Source organism: Podarcis filfolensis (assembly GCF_964270895.1).
Source record: "Podarcis filfolensis genome assembly, chromosome: 2".
Classification (NCBI taxonomy): domain Eukaryota; kingdom Metazoa; phylum Chordata; class Lepidosauria; order Squamata; family Lacertidae; genus Podarcis; species Podarcis filfolensis.
In genome coordinates, this window is record NC_139605.1 from 123691337 (window position 1) to 123709374 (window position 18038).

Below are 18038 nucleotides of genomic sequence, written 5' to 3' on the forward strand. Positions count from 1 at the left end.
GGGCACTTCTACTGCTCCAGCTACCTGTTGTCTCTTTATAGGGAGAAGATGGATTTCCTGGTTTCAAGGGTGACATGGGGCCAAAAGGTGACCGGGTGAGCGATACCCTTCCCTATGTGCTAATGGTTCTGTACGTTTGAGAACTTTGAGTGTGCTAATCACACAGTTTAACACATTTGTAAAGCAAGCTAATGTATGCTTACCTGCATCATTTTCCTAAATGACTCCAGTTCTTATACTGGGGAATCTGTAAATCTCTGACCTCCCAATATTTTTACCCCCGGATTCTGCTACAACCACCCTTTTGTTTTTATTTCTGACAGGGTGATGCTGGCCCATTGGGTGTACGTGGTGAGGATGGCCCTGAGGGGCTGAAAGGGCAGGCAGGACCTGTGGGGGAATCTGGTTCTTCTGGGCCAGCTGGTGAGAAGGTGAGTCATTGCCCCATCACCCTCCCTGTGTCATTTAGGAATGACCGCTCCCCACATTAAATGGGGGGCACCCTTTGCTTGGTTGCGCTCAGCCCCCTGGGGCACCATTAGCACAGGCTTGGCTTTGCCTTCCCCAGGTAGGATACCTGGAGGTCTCCGCCTACCTCAGCCAGTTGCCCAATCCCACCTGGGGAGGCGTTGCCAAAGTGATCAGGCCAGGTAGGGGGAGGGACCACCTGCCCACACAATAGGGGGAGGATCTTACCTGGGAATAGGTAGCTAGCTGCTTTACACTGGGTTCACACTACTTTGCACCCAGTTTTCTTCTCTACCCACTTTCAAGGACTTGTCTAGTCCTTTTTTGCAGTGGTGTAGCATGGGTTACCGATGCCTGGGGTGGGGAAAGTGTTGAGCCCCCTGGGGGGCAGCTGGGATGGAGGTGCACACCACGGGGCCCTTTCCCCCCTTGAGCCCTTTCTTGCCTCCCTCCCCCTTGACCCAGCTGGGTGGCATATGGGTGGCAGTGGCAAGGCATGGGGGTGGGGGGCACACTGGTGGGCATCCATGCTAGGAGAGCTCAGGGCTGCCCTTGCATGGCCCACTGTTGCCTGCTGGCCATGACCCCTCACTGCTGGGGAGGCCAGTGCCAGGAGTGCCAAGTGGAGCTGCCACTGCTCCTTCCGCAGCTACCGTGGCTCAGCCCCCACCACAGCCTCCTCCTCCCTGGGCCTGGGCCTGGGTCTGGGCCACTGCTCCCACCGGCACCCAGCGTTCCCCAGACCTCACCGCCTCGCAGGCCAGGAGAGTCAGCGCCTCTGGCCAGTCCAGGGGCAGGGTGCACACAGGCATCCAAGAAGGAGGCACTGCCAAAGGATGAAGGTTGAGGGCCCGGCCCAGTCATGGCTTGCTTCCGTGTGGCTCCAGAAGGTGGCAGGAGCTCCGCTGGGAACCTGTTGTGGGGGGGCCTAGTTGCGGCCCTCTCATAATTTTGCTCCTGGAAGTCACCATCCCCGTGGCCCCCCACATGCTATGCCACTGTTTTGGGGGGCACTTTAAGACTTTGATCTTCTATTTTTGCAGGGGAAATTGGGGGTACCAGGCCTACCAGGATACCCTGGACGCCAGGGACCTAAGGTGAGTATGAGGAGATTTCTGAGGTAAAGGAAGGATGACATGTCCCTGGTCGTCATCTGCTTTACTGAGACAGTGTGGTTTTCCTGCAGGGCTCAACTGGATTTCCAGGGCCTCTGGGCCTCATTGGAGAAAAAGGCAAACGGGTGAGTGGAGCCATGGGAAACAGGGGCCACATCTGGAAAGCGCCATATGAATGGAAGGTACATCCAGGGTTTGTAGGTATGGTAGGGCTGCCATATTTCAAAAAGTAAGTTGCTGAGCTTTTTTTAGGGAAACTTGATTTTTCGATTGACTTGCTTCATGAGAAGTTGTGAGATAGTTGAAAGATAGCAAAGAAAAGAGAAGCCAGTGAGATTAAGAGAGTGGCATGGCAGAGCCAGATGGAGGAAAGGCCGCTACATTGGTACCTCTGGTTATGAACTTAATTCGTTCCGGAGGTCCATTCTTAACCTGAATCAGTTCTTAGCCTGAGGTACCACTTTAGCTAATGGGGCCTCCTGCTGCCGCCGGCGTGTGATTTCTGTTCTCATCCTGAGGTAAAGTTCTTAACCCGAGGTACTACTTCCGGGTTAGTGGAGTCTGTAACCTGAAGTGTTTGTAACCCGAGGTACCACTGTATAAGCTATGGCATTATAATTTTACTATTTTAGAATTTCTATGTTTCCCTTCATATCATTAAGTAATTGGCACCAATCCATGTTCATCATCATCATCATAATTTTTTATTTATACCCTGCCCATCTGTCTGGGTTTCCCCAGCCACTATGGGCAGCTCCCAACAGAATATTAATAATAAAAAAGTGACAAGATCAAACATTAAAAACTTCCCTAAACAGGAGGTGCACACCAGGGGACCCTTCTCCCCTTGGGCACTTTCTTGCCTCTCTCCATCCTTGGTGGCAAATATGGGTGTCAGAGAACAAGGCCTTCAGTCTTTTTAATAGGGTTTTCAGGTCCACGCCTTGCAATGTACTAGGGCTTAATCTGATTTGGGGTCCAACCCTGAAACCTGATTTCAAAGTCAAGGGCTTAGTTCTGAAATTTATAAAACCAAGATAAAAGTGCATCTGAGCATGTGCAGAGTGCTTTTCCTCAGTCCTTACGCATCTAGGATTGAAGATAAGGCTTGCCAGGGCAGAAGGCATGATTTTCAGGTGCAAGCCTGCATCTGAGCTAAGTCACCCCTTCCAAACTTGGCCTCCCATCATCCCTCACATTGGCGATGATGATGCAAGTTGTAGGCTGACAACATCTGCAGGGCAATAGGGTCCCCATCTCCAGTTTGCGTAATCAAGAGATGAATTGGAGCTGAAAGGAAGACAGCATCTCTGGGCAAGACAGGACTCCTTTGCCTTAATAACTCTGGTGAGTGGAGCGTCCTAGAGTGACAGAGGCCTCTGGATGACCAAAGTGCTGAGGCACGGTGCCATCTCCATAATGAGAGCATGTATGGGTGCCCTACTTTTCTGTTTCATCTTCTGTTTCTCCTTATGTTTCACAGGGCAAAGCTGGCCAGGCTGGGCAGACGGGACAACGGGGTCCCCCGGTGAGCTTTTACCCAATGTGACAGCACAGCTTATTTTTATTGTTATTAACCTCTTTTAGTTGCTTTGTACAAAAAGGTCTCAAAGCAGCATAACAAGATAAAATACAAACAGAAAAAATAGCTTTAAAACCAGACAATTTGAAACAGTGAACAATTCAAAAATCATAATATGTTCATCCAACAACACAATGCATTGAACAAGACCTACCTCACCTCACTAAAAGATGAGCACCAGGGGACTTCCGGTTAAGGCAGCATGGTGGACGCCACGGCAACGGGCAGCTCCTGAATCCAGCCAGAACCTACAAAGCTACCTGGCTGGCTCCTGAGCTGCTGGAACAGCTGCTGCCAGCACCGCTGGTGTTGTTACCAGCACCAATACCAGAGAGGAACTGGGGGCACCCAGAGCAAACCACAGGCCCCCCATGACCTTGACCAACCCGGGACCAAGGGCACCCAGCCACCCGGAGCTACAAATTCAGGAGGACCTCGGAGCCAGCACGGAAGCAGGAGGGGAAGGAGAGAAATGAGCCCAGACCCCACCGCTTCTGCCTCCACTGCTGCCAGCACCACCACCAGAGGGAAACCGGGGTGTCCGGCACGCCTACTGAGAGAGCCACAGCCTCCCCCCCCCACAACCCAGTGGAGCTCCGAGTATGGGAAATAGCCTTACTAGAAAAATTAACCAATAAACTGAAACTGACACGGGGACAAATAGAAGAAGATGCCTTTGTCGGACTTGCGTTCGACCGAGTGACTCTTCCGGTCAAGTCCTCCAACGTGATTAAAGACCTGAGCCTTTGATGAGGCTCCAAGCACGTTTCCCCATTACGCAGAATATCCAGCACGCAGGGAAGGAGCCAAGATAGTATGAGCTACATTGCAAAGAGCATTTTATTTCTAACTACGCAGACAGGGAAGGAATAAACATGCTCTCTCTGTGAAAGCAGAGAGCAACTGGAACACAAAGGAACAGGAAACCAGTAAACATCGCATCTGTCTCCTGTCTTCCGTGAGACTTCCAACAGTCTGGAATGTCTCTGGAATGTAAACAGTGTCTTGTGACTCAAAGCACTGCACAGTGGCACAAACAGAAACTAACAGCCTTCACCCCAGTATGGCTCCCCTTTATCACATACACAGCCCAACAAGACATTGACAAAAATCCACCAACAGCATACAACTCAATATGGCTAACCTGATCCAAAACACCCACCCACCCCACTCACACATGAAAACAAAGACCACCACAGCCAACCACAAATGAATAGCCACACCCTAGGGCAACCCCAACCTCTCTCACCACCAAAGGAACACAAGTGAACAGCAGAGAACCTGCACAAGCAACGCTGACACAAAACCCCACATATATTAAGTAAAATAGAATCATCACCACCCGACCCCACCCCCACCCATCTTTCCCCCCTCCACCTCTTTCCCCCTATTCTTCCTCATGTCTCAACAATTGAAACCGATTGGTAAAAAAAAAAAAAAGTTACATGGGGGGGGGGAATACGAGAGAGAGAGAGAGACATTGCACATACCTTTGTAAATCAAGAAAATCTTCAATAAAAATACATTTAATATTTTTTTAAAAAAAAAGATGAGCACCACAGCAGAGACCAACTAAGCTACTGAATGCCCGAGGGAATAAAAATGTATTGGACTAATGCCTAAAAACATATTGTGGTGCCAGGCAAGTTTCCCCCAGGAGAGCATTCCACAAATGGGGGCAAGGGAGGGACACCACTCCAAAGGCCTGTCATTTTACTGCACTGGAGCGCTCTATCTATCTCTGTCTCTATCTCTGTCTCTATCTCTATCTCATCTCTATCAATCTCTATCTCTATCTCTCTATCTCTACCTATTGATCGATCATTCGATTGATACAGATCCAAGTTGGCCAATTTCCTGTATTTAAGCACCTGTATTCCTGTATGCCACCTGAACATACAATTACTTACTGAAAAAACCAATTACAATGATGTGAAAATACTGATTAGAAAAGTGGGACAGAAATATGTTGGGCCCCTTCAGTGCTGGCTTTTAAATTGGTCTTGAAAAACCATTTATTCTGAGCTACTTTTAATTAAGATGCTGAGCTTTATTAGTGTTTTATATTGCTGCTGGTTTTAAACTGTTGGTTTCACATTGTTCCTATTGCCTGTTTCAATTAATTTTATAAAAGCTGTCTTATGAAATGTTTTAACTTTAATACTATAGCACTGATCTTTTGTTTTATTCTACTAATGCCATGAGAGTGCTTTTACTAGGAGGGTGGCCAAGAAATCATTAAAATAAAAAGAACTTTTTAAAATGTGATGGGTAATGGCAAGGACCAGAGCTAAATATGGTTACTGCCATCTTCTGTGATATTTATTCAGAAAAAATGAATATCCTGTGTAACCCCCAGCAATTTACAGAAATTACAGTATCAAAATGCAGTAAATGTACTGCTACAAATAAAGATAGACTAAGAAAAATACAATTAAAATCCCTCATTTAAAACAGTGCAGGCAACTGAGGATAGCAGGGTGACCTTCTCAAGTGGCCATAAACAGCCTTCAGGATAAGATAGTGGCTCACAGCGCCCTCCGTTCAGCTGCCAAGGGACTGAGGCACCATCACTGAATGTGACTCTGCAACTGCCTGGCTTCCCTGGCAAGTGGGGGTCAAGCCAATGGGAGACAGTGCTTCCGCGTTGCAGCCCATGGATACAATCCAGCAGAATACCTTACCAACAGTCTCAAAAGCAGCTGAGTTAGGAGTCTTGACAGGGACACCCCTGCCATCTTTCCTGGAGAAGGTCATCAGGGTAAAAAACAGAACTGAATCCAGATTGAAATGAGTTCTGATAATCAGTTTCCCTGAAAAAGGCCTGCAGCTGGACTGCCTGCCCTTTTCTCAAGCACCTTGCCCCCAGAAGGAGTGTGGCCAACCAGGCAGGACATGGAATAAACCTCTGAATCCAGGAAGAGTTGTTTCAGGAGTGGCTGCCCCACTGCCTCTTTCAAGTTCAGGGGCCTTCAGCAGCCTTTCCACCCCTCATATATCATATCAGATACTTACACCATCTTTCTTTGCCCTAGTCTTAGAATTCCTGAGAGCTCAGTATAAGGAGGATGGAGGAAAGACAGATTGCCCAAGCTGCCTCCTCTGAATTGGGGACCTTACAATGCCCACATGGAAGAGATCTGAGGGGACCAGGTTCAAGAATAGCAGAACAACTTCACCCTGTAAGCTTAGCATAGGTCTCTGCAACCAAGAACTCAGGGGCTGGGTAGGATTGGCTCAGACACTTCCCTGTGCTGATGTGGAGCTGGGGGTGGAGGAGGCGGCTGCTTAATTTCAAATACATAGACACTAACAAAAAATTACTTTGCTGTCATTTTTCACCCTGCTCTAAAGTTTGATGCTCATCTAAAAGTGCACTAACATAACCAGTCAACATTTCTCATCCTCCCATCCACTTGGAGCCATGGTGTTCTGATGAATGTAGATGTTATCGGGGGCTGTCCACTATAGAGCTGAAATTCTAAATCAAATCCTCCTGGTTTGAATTTGCTCATGAGTATTTGAATTTATATTCTCATTTGAATTTTCTTCCCAGTCTTCATTTTGTCAATTATGGAAGCTTTTAGAGTGGTTTTTTTTTGGGGGGGGGGCTAAGTGATAGTGTGTGAAATATTTGATTTATCAAATTAATTGGTACTTCCTCCAGCTTCCTCCAAATTGACTCTAAGTAAAGTTGAATTTGGTGAGTTAATACCATTATTACCTTAAAACCCACTATGATTCTTTAAAAGAACTTCTAAGTCTACTTTTAGTGTGAAATTTGAACACACAAACGTGACATTCAAAAAGATTACTTTAAAATCTTGAAATGTTACTTCACTTTGGATTTGGATGTCATTTCATTTCTGTTCTGGTGCAGATACCAGTTCTGAAAGGAGAAACCTTGCCTTTTGTGCACATCTGCCTGCAATCCTTACACTCTAACACAGGCACCCTAAGGCCCATGGGCCACAAGCAGCCCACGGGAGTCGATTAACCCACGAGCCGCCCACTCAGCAAGTCCCGGCTTGCGGCACTAAACTGGTGCAGCACGGCGTGGGGACTCGCTTCCGTGGTGCCAAAAATTGCACCTGCACATGTGCAGACTCTGAAAAACACGTCTGCGCAGACGCTGGAAATTGTGGGCGCATGCGTGAGCCCACGGAGGGATCTCCGCTGGAGTGAACCGGCCCAGGCAAGGTAAACCTTGCTGACCCCTGCTCTAACACCTCTCATCCTGCAGCAAGTCACCTATTCAGGCAGGGGCTTGTGCATGAAGTCATGGTCACGTGACATGCTATACCCTCCCCCCAAAAAAGTTGCAATTCACTCAGTTATCCTCCTGCATTCCTAGTTTAGCATGCAAGTGCTGTAATGACAGTGAGAGATATTGTCTTCTGGAAGTACCCAGTCTGGTCGCTCAATTTCATCACTCTAAATCATGTGGGACCTCCAAAGTCTGGAGCAGCCCCCACGTGGCATTTACCAGGCTATGAAATTAGTGTCATTTCTCCCTTTCTAGGGTCTTCCAGGTGAACGTGGTTTGCCAGGACCCACAGGAAAACCAGGGCCAAAGGTATGTCTGTCTTTATGCTGTGCATGTTGTACATTTCTCTGTGACCTCTGTTTGTTCACCTGTGCCCAGTGCTCTCCATTGGAGCACAACACTATTCTCATCTACATAATTTATGTGTTGGCTTCCACTGATCTCATAGCAGGACCTTTTTAGACTCTGCCTAGAATATTTTCTAAGGAACAGCCCTGAGGCCAAACTGTCTTCAAAGTTTTTGTTCTCCCCTCCACCCCCCCCCCGCCCAATCTCTAAGTTATGTAATTTCACTACTACTAAGAGGCAGAGCTGTTCACTAGAGACTACTGTTTCACCACAGGCTATTGTTGAAATCACTTGTACATCCTTTGGGTGGTTTAGCCATGATTACCGCTTCTTTTTGCTGTGTCAGTTTCTTGCTTACAGTGCAGTTTCCTTTTAAATGATGTTAATTTAAATGAAGAACTTTTTGACGGTAAGAGCTGTTTGACCATGGGATGGAAGGTGGTGGACTCTCCTTCAATGGAGGTTTTTAAAGCAGGTCTTGGATGGCCACCTGTTCTGGATGCTTTAGCTGAGATTCCTGCATTGCAGGAGGTTGGACTAGATGACCCTGGGGAAGCCTTCCAACTCTACAATTCTATGATTCTATAGGTTATTTATGAACAAAGAAAACAAGAATATTAGACCATACACTCAGTTACCACAACCCTCTCCCCAACTAGCTGCTTTTCCCACAGGGAGTAAGATTTTGATATGGAAGAGCATTCAAACGTGCTATTCAACTCTGCACCAAGTCAGCCATCTGAATGAATTACTTGACTCACATTAATTTCTAGTCCTTATTGTGCCCCCACTGAATGAGTGCTTCTTAATGCTGCCTCTTCAACCTTATTCCTCTAAGACCGCTTTACATGCTGGTCCCAGACCTTTATTGCAATCAAAAGCTGGGATCTTTTTCTGTCACCCCTCAACAATGCTTTCTTCCCACAGGGTGATTCAGGCCACGATGGAGCCCCAGGAATTGTTGGGGAAAAGGTAAGCTGAGGAATCAGGTCAGTGCAAGGGAAAGAACCCTGGAGAGGGTGATATCAGCAGAGTCCAGTTTCCTGTTTTGGCCGAAGAAGCTATGATGTCTTAGATGCCACCAGATTTGTGGAGGGTGAGGTTTTACTCTAGGTAACAGACCCATGCTGCAGTGGGTGGGAAGAACAAAAGCTGAATGGAAGAATACAAATGCCACCAATGAGGTCTAAGAGGTTAAGTGATAGAGATGGGCAGGAGGAGGTCAAAGGCAAGGTAAGGAAGATGGAGAAAACCTCTCACAATCACGTTTCCCCTTCTCTTTCCTCAGGGTCCCTCCGGTCCACAAGGCCCTAATGGATTCCCAGGCCCCAAGGGCCCACCTGTAAGTATCCCACGGACCCCCAGGCCCAATTCCTACTTGTCTAGAAACATGGTGTATATAGTCTTTGTTTGACTCTGATACATATAACAACTTGCAGTTACTTGTATATTTTGTGAGATGTGTTATATGGTATATATATTATTTTGAAGTGGCTTATTCTTATATTTTGAATGACATCATACTGGTTATATATTTACTAACAGTTATTAGCCAGCGTATTGCATTTGCATTTTTGTAGATTGTCACATTTTGCAACACAGGGGTTTGTGTCTGTTCATGGTCACGGCAGTGCTACCTTTTGATATCTAAGCTTCTGATTTCTGGTCAGTATTTGTTTGAAGGTGAATTTTTGTTCAACAGTTCTGAAAAAAATTGTTCAAATTGAAATCTACCCCTACCCCCGTTTGTTGTTGCCACAGGCGATACATTCTGACAAAATGAATTTTACCTGCAACTTCTAACTGTATGAAAGAGATGGGGGAGGGGGGAACCAACATAAATTGTGAGGCATGTTTTTATCACAAAATTGCAATGTTCATTTTGAAGATTCCTGGAGAGTACCAGGTGGCTGATCATATTAGATCTCAGTTAAAAGAACCCCGCCCGAGTTGTCTTATTCCCGTCTCTGCTCTCTGGCGTTTAGGCTGGGGAGCTGTCCAGCAGGGTTGTCTTCATATTCCACTGCCTTCCCATCTCCTCCCATGTTTTGGTTCAGAGCACTTGAAAGAGCACAATCCTTGTCTGCTTTTGGAGGACCCATGATCTGGTTTTCATAGGCTTGAAATGTTTCCCAACTGCTAATCTTTCTCACAGGTTTTTATTACTTTATTGCATTGGTTTTATTAATCTGCCTCAGCACAGGCTGCCCAACATGTGTTGTGTTGTGAAATGGGTGCATAGTTTCACAACAATCTCATACCAAAAGACAAAAAGTATTGTAGGCAGTACCATGAAGGGCAGTTGTAGACCAAACTGAGTCCTATGACACAAACCTTTTGCACACTTTCAAACTTTCTGATGTGTGTTTGGAGTGTGCCTGCAGCTGTCTAAGGAGGGATTCTTGGGTAAAGGATCCCTCCTGGCCATCTGAGAGTTTTCTTTTAACTCCTGCTGCTTGTAGGGCCCTGCTGGGAAGGATGGTTTACCGGGACATCCAGGTCAGCGTGGTGAGCCGGTGAGTATCATTTTGAGCACAGTGCAAAGTTGGTTCTAGTCATTTGGGGGCTCTAGGCAAAGGCCATACATTCCAAGTGTTCTTTCCCTGTAACCTCAAACGCTCTTATTGGCCTCCCTATACCAGCACCTTTTGTCTTAATGGGCTTTGCATGCCACTGCTGGCTCTCCACAGTGCCTTCCACTTTGTTGCTGGAGCAAAGCAAAACAAGATACAGTTTCCAAGTGAACAGAACTAGCTGATCGGGCAACAGCTGAACCTCTGTTTAGTAATGGAAATGGTGAGGCAACTGTAGTGCTGGGCATATCAAGCAGTTGTTTGGCAGTGCCTTAACAAACTCAGCAAATGTTCCATTTTTTGAATGGATGAGTGGCCATGATTGAGATCTACACGGGACTCCTTGCTTGGTGCCATTTCTTTGGATCCTGACCTTCATTTCCCCTCCCCTTAGGCGAACCGATTCAGATGGCCCGCCCCTGCCACTTAATGTATCCAAATGGTTTCCAGAGAGTGGTAGGGGATGTTTTATCCCATGTTGATGGCCTTTCAGCTGATTCCCTAGTGACCAGTTGGAATGCGGAGTTAACCGGGGCTATCAATTGTCTGGCTCCGAAGTGCACACTCTGAGTACATGGAGCCCAGACAGCCCTGTGGTTTTCTCCAGGGCTGAGGGCGATGAAACAATTGCTGAGACGGCTAGAGTGCTGGTGGCAGAAAACTCATTCTGAATTGGACCGCACACAAGCCTACCAAGTGGCAATAGCGACAGCAAAGAGGACCTTCTTTACCGCCTCAGCTGCATCTGCAGAAAACAGCAGCAGGAGACTCTTTCAGGTGGTTCACAATTTAACAGAACCACCTTTGCCCTTGGGGCCTAGAAAGGACCCCAAGATCTCCTGCAATGATTTTGCAAAGTTTTTTTGCAGATAAAGTCACTCAGATTCGGAAAGAGGTAGACTCCATCATGGGAGCAGGACCGGGGTGGGAGAATGCTAGAATCCTGTCTAGTCGGTTTCATGGGATCAATTCCAATCTGTTTCCTCTGAGGATGTGGACAGGCTGCTTGGACCACCTGTCTCCTTGCTCATCCTGGCTCATAAAAGTGAGCCGGGAAGGGCTGGGCGATGGGCTCTGCGGGGTGGTGAATGCTTCCCTCTGTGAGGGAGCCTTCCCAGACCCACTGAAAGAGGTGGTCATTAAACCGATTCTTAAAAATACATCTTTGGACCCAGCCAATATGGCCAAATATCACCCAGTCTTAAATCTTCCATTCTGGGCAAGGTGATTGAGGGGGTGGTTGCTGAACAACTCCAGGCATGTCTGGAGGATGTGGACCATTTGGATCCCTTTCAATCAGGATTAAGGCCTCACCATGGGACTGAAACTACCTTGGTCACACTGGTTGATGATCTCTGGCGGGCTTTGATACCATCGGCCATGACATCCTTCTGGTATGTCCCGAGGGGCTGGGAGCTGGGGGCACTGTTATACAGTGGTTCCACTCCCTCCTGGGCCATGTACAGAAAGTGGTGGTGGGGGATGAGTGTTCAGACCCCTGGGCTCTCACTTGTGGGGTGCCTCAGGGTTCCGTCCTCTCCCCCTAGCTTTTTAACATCTATAGGAAGCCGCTGGGAGAGATCATCAGGGGGTTTGGGCTGGGTGTTCATCAGTATGCGGATGATACCCAGCTCTACCTCTCTTTTAAATCAGAATCAGTGAAGGCGGTGAAGGTCCTGTGTGAGTGTCTGGAGGCAGTTGGAGGATGGATGGCAGCTAATGGATTGAAGTTGAATCCTGACAAGACAGGAGTACTCTTTTGGGGAGATGGGGTGGGCAGGTGTGTAGGACTCCTTGGTCCTGAATGGGGTAACTGTGCCCCTGAAGGACCAGGTGTGCAGGTGCCTTCTTGGTAGTGGCACCTGCCCCGTGGAATGCCCTCCCATCACATGTCAAGGAAATAAACAACTATCTGACTTTTAGAAGACATCTGAAGGCAGCCCTGTTTAGGGAAGTTTTTAATGTTTGATGTTTTATTGTGTTTTTAATATTCTGTTGGGAACCACCCAGAGTGGCCGGAGAAACCCAGCCAGATGGGTGGGATATAAATATATTATTATTATTATTATTATTATTATTATTATTATTTGTTATTTGTTAGGGATTTCATGGCAAAACTGGCCCACCAGGACCTGCTGGAGTTGTGGGACCACAGGTAAGGAAGAAAAGCTTTAGTTCTCATGATCACAGTCAAAACAACAAAAGATATCAGTAGCCACCAGATGAAGAATAGATGGTGGTGCCTGACTAGAGATGAGGGGTTCAGAACTTCACTGTGGGGTCTAGAACCTCCTTTGTGTGATCCTGTGCACAGGGCAGATTCTGTCAGGCCTTGGCCTTGCTCTGAGTCAGGCTGCAGCTCGGTCCAGTTGAGGCACAGGCAGATAAGGATAAAAAGGGCTGAATGTTAGAAAGCTGATCAATGACAGGGAAGGATCAGGTATCAGCCATCAGTTTAAGGAGGCTAGGAATCTGCTGGCTGTTCAGGGACAAGTTGCTCAAACTGAGCAACTGGTTTACTGCAGGAGTCAGTGTGTCCCAATAGTCTTGTTAAATCACCTGAAGATATTCAAGCTGGGAGGTCAGCTGACTTTCTTTATTCATAAGGCCTGGTCTGAGGAACTGGAATCTGGCAGGTGCAAGAGGAAAGGTGTTGGAGACACTGGTTTGACACACACACACATACACACCAGTGCCTTGTAGCTTCTCACAACTGTAAGAGGATAATAATTGTCTTGCTCGATTGGAATAAAGTAGGCTGCAGGAAAAGACTTCCGGGTCAGCGCCATCGACGAATGGCGGAGTTCCTCCGACCAGAGGAACGGGCTCCGTGGAAATTGGGTCTTCCCGCTGCGGCGAAGGCGGGAGCCTGTTAGAAATCCCAGGCAGAGATGCCTGGGAATGTGGGGTTCGGCAGAGCACCAAGAGCGCCTCCCCTACTCACAAGGAAACCCCTTTTCGGGGCTCCGGAGTGAAGTGGGGTGAGCAGCGCAGTGCTGCGAACCGATCGCTATTTCCATGGAGGGAAGCCGCGCAGCCATCGCCGGAGAGCGCTGACCTTTTCCTGATGACATTTGGACTCTAAATCAAGTACCCGTGAGTAAAAACGGAGAATTGGATTAAGAAATTTGCAAAATTTATGAATTAGGCACAAAGCGGGAAGGTTTAAACAGGAAGTCCGCCTTCCGCTTTTTGTATATAGACTGAAGCAAAGACCTTGCAACCTAATAGCCTGGAAAACTGCTTTAAAATTGGAAATTTCCTGCATCCACAACCAATAAAACCCCCTTGGAAGCAGGAGAAAAGGGGGGGGGGGAATTTGACTGTTCAATCCTGCAGGAGGAGAGTAAAGGAATTTAAGTTTCCATTGTCCCAAACCTGGGGATGGGGTGTTGGGACAGAAATTGTTTGAGATGTCCATTGATTGAAAGCGGAGTACTTTTGACAGATAGCTAAAGAGAAACAAATTAACTTCAACGCTACTTTCTGCATTTTTGTATTTTAAAGAAACAAAGTATCTGAAAATCGAAAGGATTTGAAATCGAAAGTAATCTTCTTTGTTGGATACATTTTAAAAATGGATACAAATAGAAAGTGTGTCCCCTAGAGGGAGCCTGTCAGTTTGTTGCTACAGTTTACTTGGAGACTCTACAGCTGCGAGATTTGGATCGTGGGACCAGCCGTTTGACCTTGACAGAAATGTGTTGGAAGGAAGGTTTGGTGTCTGCCCTTGGCATGAAAAATGTTTTGCTGGAGCAGCTGCACGAGAAAATGAACTTGATGCATGAAAAATTGGACTTGATGAGTGCTGTGGCCAGTGAATATGATTTAACAGAGAATAAGGATAAAGAAGTTATACAGCGATCAATTCAGGAATCTGGCTTAACAAGGCAAGTCCAAGGGCAGATGAAGAAGGAAGAGGTAGTGATTACTCCTCAAACAACACAAATGGAGAGATCCAAAGTCCTGCAGGAACAAAAGCTACTGCTTTGGAAGATGGAACTTGGAGAGTGCTGGGAAGTGTTTGAAATCAAGGAAGCTTTTAACTCTAGTGGGACCATGAAACAGGTGAATAACTATCTTTTGGATAAAGTTTCTTTGTATTACAAAGATGACGACGGGGAGTGGGACTGGGGGGAAGGGGCCAGTCTGACGAAGGAAAATGGAAATTATTACCGGATGGAACCCTCTGGAGACCCACTCCCCAAGAAACTAACAATAGACAAAGAAGTGCGTAAGCACAAACAAGAACAAGAAAATTTGCAGAAGGGGCCTAGAAGGGGCCTAGAAGAGATTTAAGGGCCTCGGACATTAGAACACCAGATTGATGTACTGGATGTAATGGACAGAAAGGACTGACACTGTGAGCAACGCAGCCATACGTCTGGAGTTAAGGATTGCATCATTGGAGACTGTCATCTGGAAGCGAGTCTTTGGCTATTGGCTGTCCAGCTGGCATAGGCTTCCCGACCATTACCTTTTTCAGTGCCTCTGGCGGGACGTCTTTGTCAATCCGTGGGTAGGGAAAATCCATGCCAAACTTCTGAGCATCGGAATTTCCCCAGCGGACTCCTTAAAGATGAACTTACGCTCAGCCAAAAGCCTTATTGAGCAAAGATTAGCGGACATTGAAAATCAACACAACCTCGCCAGGGGTGGGGGTGTCTGCTCCCCCAGGTATCACGGAATAACCCCACCACTTGGCCTTCCATCATACATGTCATCTCTTTCATCAGTACCACACCGACGTGCATTTATTCGTGCAAGGTTCAATGTCTTTCCATCGAACCTGCTGAACCACAGATTTTCCAAGGGTTTGGTGTCTCCGCTATGTGTGTGTGACGGGGAAACTGTTGAATCTCTTTCACATATAATGTTCAACTGTCCCCTACATAGCGTAGCCAGGGCTAAATTCCTGGGTCCTGCTTTACTGCGCTTGGTTGGCAGGCCTGTTGAGTCACACGCCACACTGCTTTTGCAGGATACAGATCCTTCTGTAACTCTGCAGGTGGCGAGATTTCTGAATGCGGTTATCTCACACTCAAAAACCACCAAAAACCAACAACAACATCAAAACTAATCGAACTGTTATGATGAGAGTGCATGTCGGAGTTCGTCTTCAGTTTTCCTTTTCTGTGATCTGTCCCTTGGAGCTCTCCTGGCCCCAAGCTGTCACTTGGCTCTGCTCAATGACCCACCCTTGCATCGTGGTGTTCACCTCCTGTTGTCGGATATATCTGTTTTTATGTCCCTGTGTTTTTATGTTTGTACATATTTTATGGGCTAATAGCCGTAAATAAATAAATAAATAAAAAGGACTGACACAATCTGAAACCAGGAAGAAGGGACTGCTGGATAAAAATTAGAGATATAAAGGGAAATTCTTTTGTTAATTTTGGAATTAGTGCAACATTAATGAAATATCAGGGAATATGCTGGAAAGGAACTAAATTGGCTTTAGTAGAAATGATTTAAGGAGATATGTATGAATATGATGTAAACTTTGAAATTTTAAGATTTTTAAGATAAGGTAAGGTTAAAGAGATTAAGGTAAATTGAATAACAGATTATATTAAAAGATGGAAAGGTTATGTCGAATCAACAAATAAGATAGATTGTGAAGCTTAATTATTTAAATTCAAATTGAGAAATATGGGAAGAATTTGCTGGAATAACAATTTAAATTAGAATACAAAAAGGGAGGTGCGAGGAGGTTCAAGAAATAAGCAAATGAAAAGCTGTAATTTGAGATTTGTATCTTTTTTTCTTTCTTTTTTGGCTTTTTCTTTTTGTCTTATTTTTTGCTGTATTTTTCTGTTTTCTTTTTTGTTTATTTTTTTTCGTGTTTATGTATTGACGAAATTGTGAATAAATATCATTTAAAATAAAATAAAATAAAGTAGGCTGCAGATCTATCCAGTTCAGCAATCAATCTCCACCAGGGGATAGTTAGATACCCCGCAAGATGTTTGCAAACAGAGTGTGGTAGAACTATTTATTCCCTGTTTTCCTTTTAAGGGGTCAAGTTCAGAAGAAAAAATGGGAAAGACACAATCAAGATTTATAGTGATTAGAGAGAAATTGCACACTCCCTTGCTCTATCAATACTCATTGATTGGAAATAGGTTCAGAATACAGGAACAGAAATACTTCTTCAGGCAGTTCATAGTTAACAGCAATACCCACAAAATGTGATGATGGACACTAATGTACATGACTTGGGCTGGGGGACAGGTAAGAGAATTCATGTAGGAACTGAATTATCCAAGGCTGTCAACCATGATAATTTTCAACAATAGCAACAGCAGCAGCAGCAGCAAAACCCTCCATGCACAGCTGTCTTAATCACGGGTGCAGGAAAGAGGTGGTTGGGTGGGAAGGGGCAATCTTTCATCATGCCCTGCTTGTTGCTGCATTGTGCGATACAATCTCACTGTGTTGTCTCATGAGGCCTACCGGGAACTAGGAACCAGCAAAATCCGTCACCAGTTGTCCCAGTGCCTCCAGGCAGTCTCTGCTGGTTTTTGCTCCCAAACTGCTCTCAAGTGGTGTACCTTCTCCGTACCACAGGGAAACTCTGGAGAAACTGGTCCCATGGGAGAGAGAGGCCACCCAGGCTCCCCCGGTCCCCCTGGAGAACAAGGGTTGCCAGGTGCCGCTGGAAGGGAAGGTGCCAAGGTGAGTGCTCACCTGGGAAATGTGTGTCATAATAACAAACTGTAAGAAACTTGTGAATTAACACATCAGATCTGACACAAACAAGAAATAGGCTGATCTTTTAATGCCTACTGCTAATTTAAATTAATTTATGAAGGCTGGGATTTCATAGAATCATAGAATTGTACCCAGTCCAACCCCCTGCAATGCAGGATTCTCGACTAAAGCACCCATGGGAGATGGCCATCCAACCTCTGCTTAAAAACCTCCAAGGAAGGAGAGTCCACAACCTCTCAATCCACTGTTGAACAGCTCTCACTGTCAGAAAGTTCTTCCTATTTTTTTTTAAGTTTTCCATGCTTTATTAAGTTTCATACATAACAAAAACAAACATATAAACAAAAATTGAAATTGTTAAAGTAATCTTATGTAAACATACAAATAAAAATAGACTCAATCTTATAGAGTCTCTTTTGTTCAATGTTCTTACTAATGTGTGATAGTCTTCCCACCAACTCCCGGTACATTTAAAATTTCTAATATTGAATGTACATATTATTACCTTCATCTTTTCATCTTTTCAATTGTTAATCAAAGACATTACACAGGAAGCTCCCTTAGAGAAAGGGGGGAAAGTAAGGAAAAGAAAAGCCAACAATCACATGCACACACTTGCAAATCTAAAAGTATTCTAATTTAGTTAGTTAAATGTAACCTCTTGAGCAAAATATTTGGTTTCATATTATGTACAGAATTCCTTGGAGAAGAGAGGTTCTGAGAGAGTGGAACACCAGATTTGGTCATCTGTTTGGATGGTTCCAAGGGGAAGTGAGGGTGAAGCTTGCATATTTATGGAAATCTGAAACCAGTAAAAGTTGATCTTTTTACAGAGTTAGATTGGTGCTTGGATCAACAACTAGGAAATCTCCATCTCTCATGCAAGCATCCATACAAAAATTACACAGAGACTGCTTCTGCCTCTTTAATACATTATTGTAAACAAGGAATTGAAGATGAAAATGTGCAAT

General features: G+C 45.7%; 1 protein-coding gene across 7 annotated transcripts in view; it reads left to right on the forward strand.

Annotated features, from left to right (window-relative positions):
• COL5A3 (collagen type V alpha 3 chain) overlaps positions 1-18038 on the forward strand; it is a 123317-nt gene that overhangs the window by 77049 nt on the left and 28230 nt on the right. For all 7 annotated transcript variants that reach the window (XR_014544703.1, XM_083599715.1, XM_083599716.1 and 4 more), the window contains 11 exons: positions 42-95; positions 324-431; positions 1512-1565; positions 1655-1708; positions 3067-3111; positions 7688-7741; positions 8708-8752; positions 9069-9122; positions 10243-10296; positions 12455-12508; positions 16924-17031. Coding sequence is in view for 6 of the 7 variants with exons in the window: in XM_083599715.1 (XP_083455841.1) it covers positions 42-95; positions 324-431; positions 1512-1565; positions 1655-1708; positions 3067-3111; positions 7688-7741; positions 8708-8752; positions 9069-9122; positions 10243-10296; positions 12455-12508; positions 16924-17031 (684 nt within the window). In the remaining variant the exon portion in view is untranslated. The remainder of the gene's footprint in view (positions 1-41; positions 96-323; positions 432-1511; positions 1566-1654; positions 1709-3066; positions 3112-7687; positions 7742-8707; positions 8753-9068; positions 9123-10242; positions 10297-12454; positions 12509-16923; positions 17032-18038) is intronic.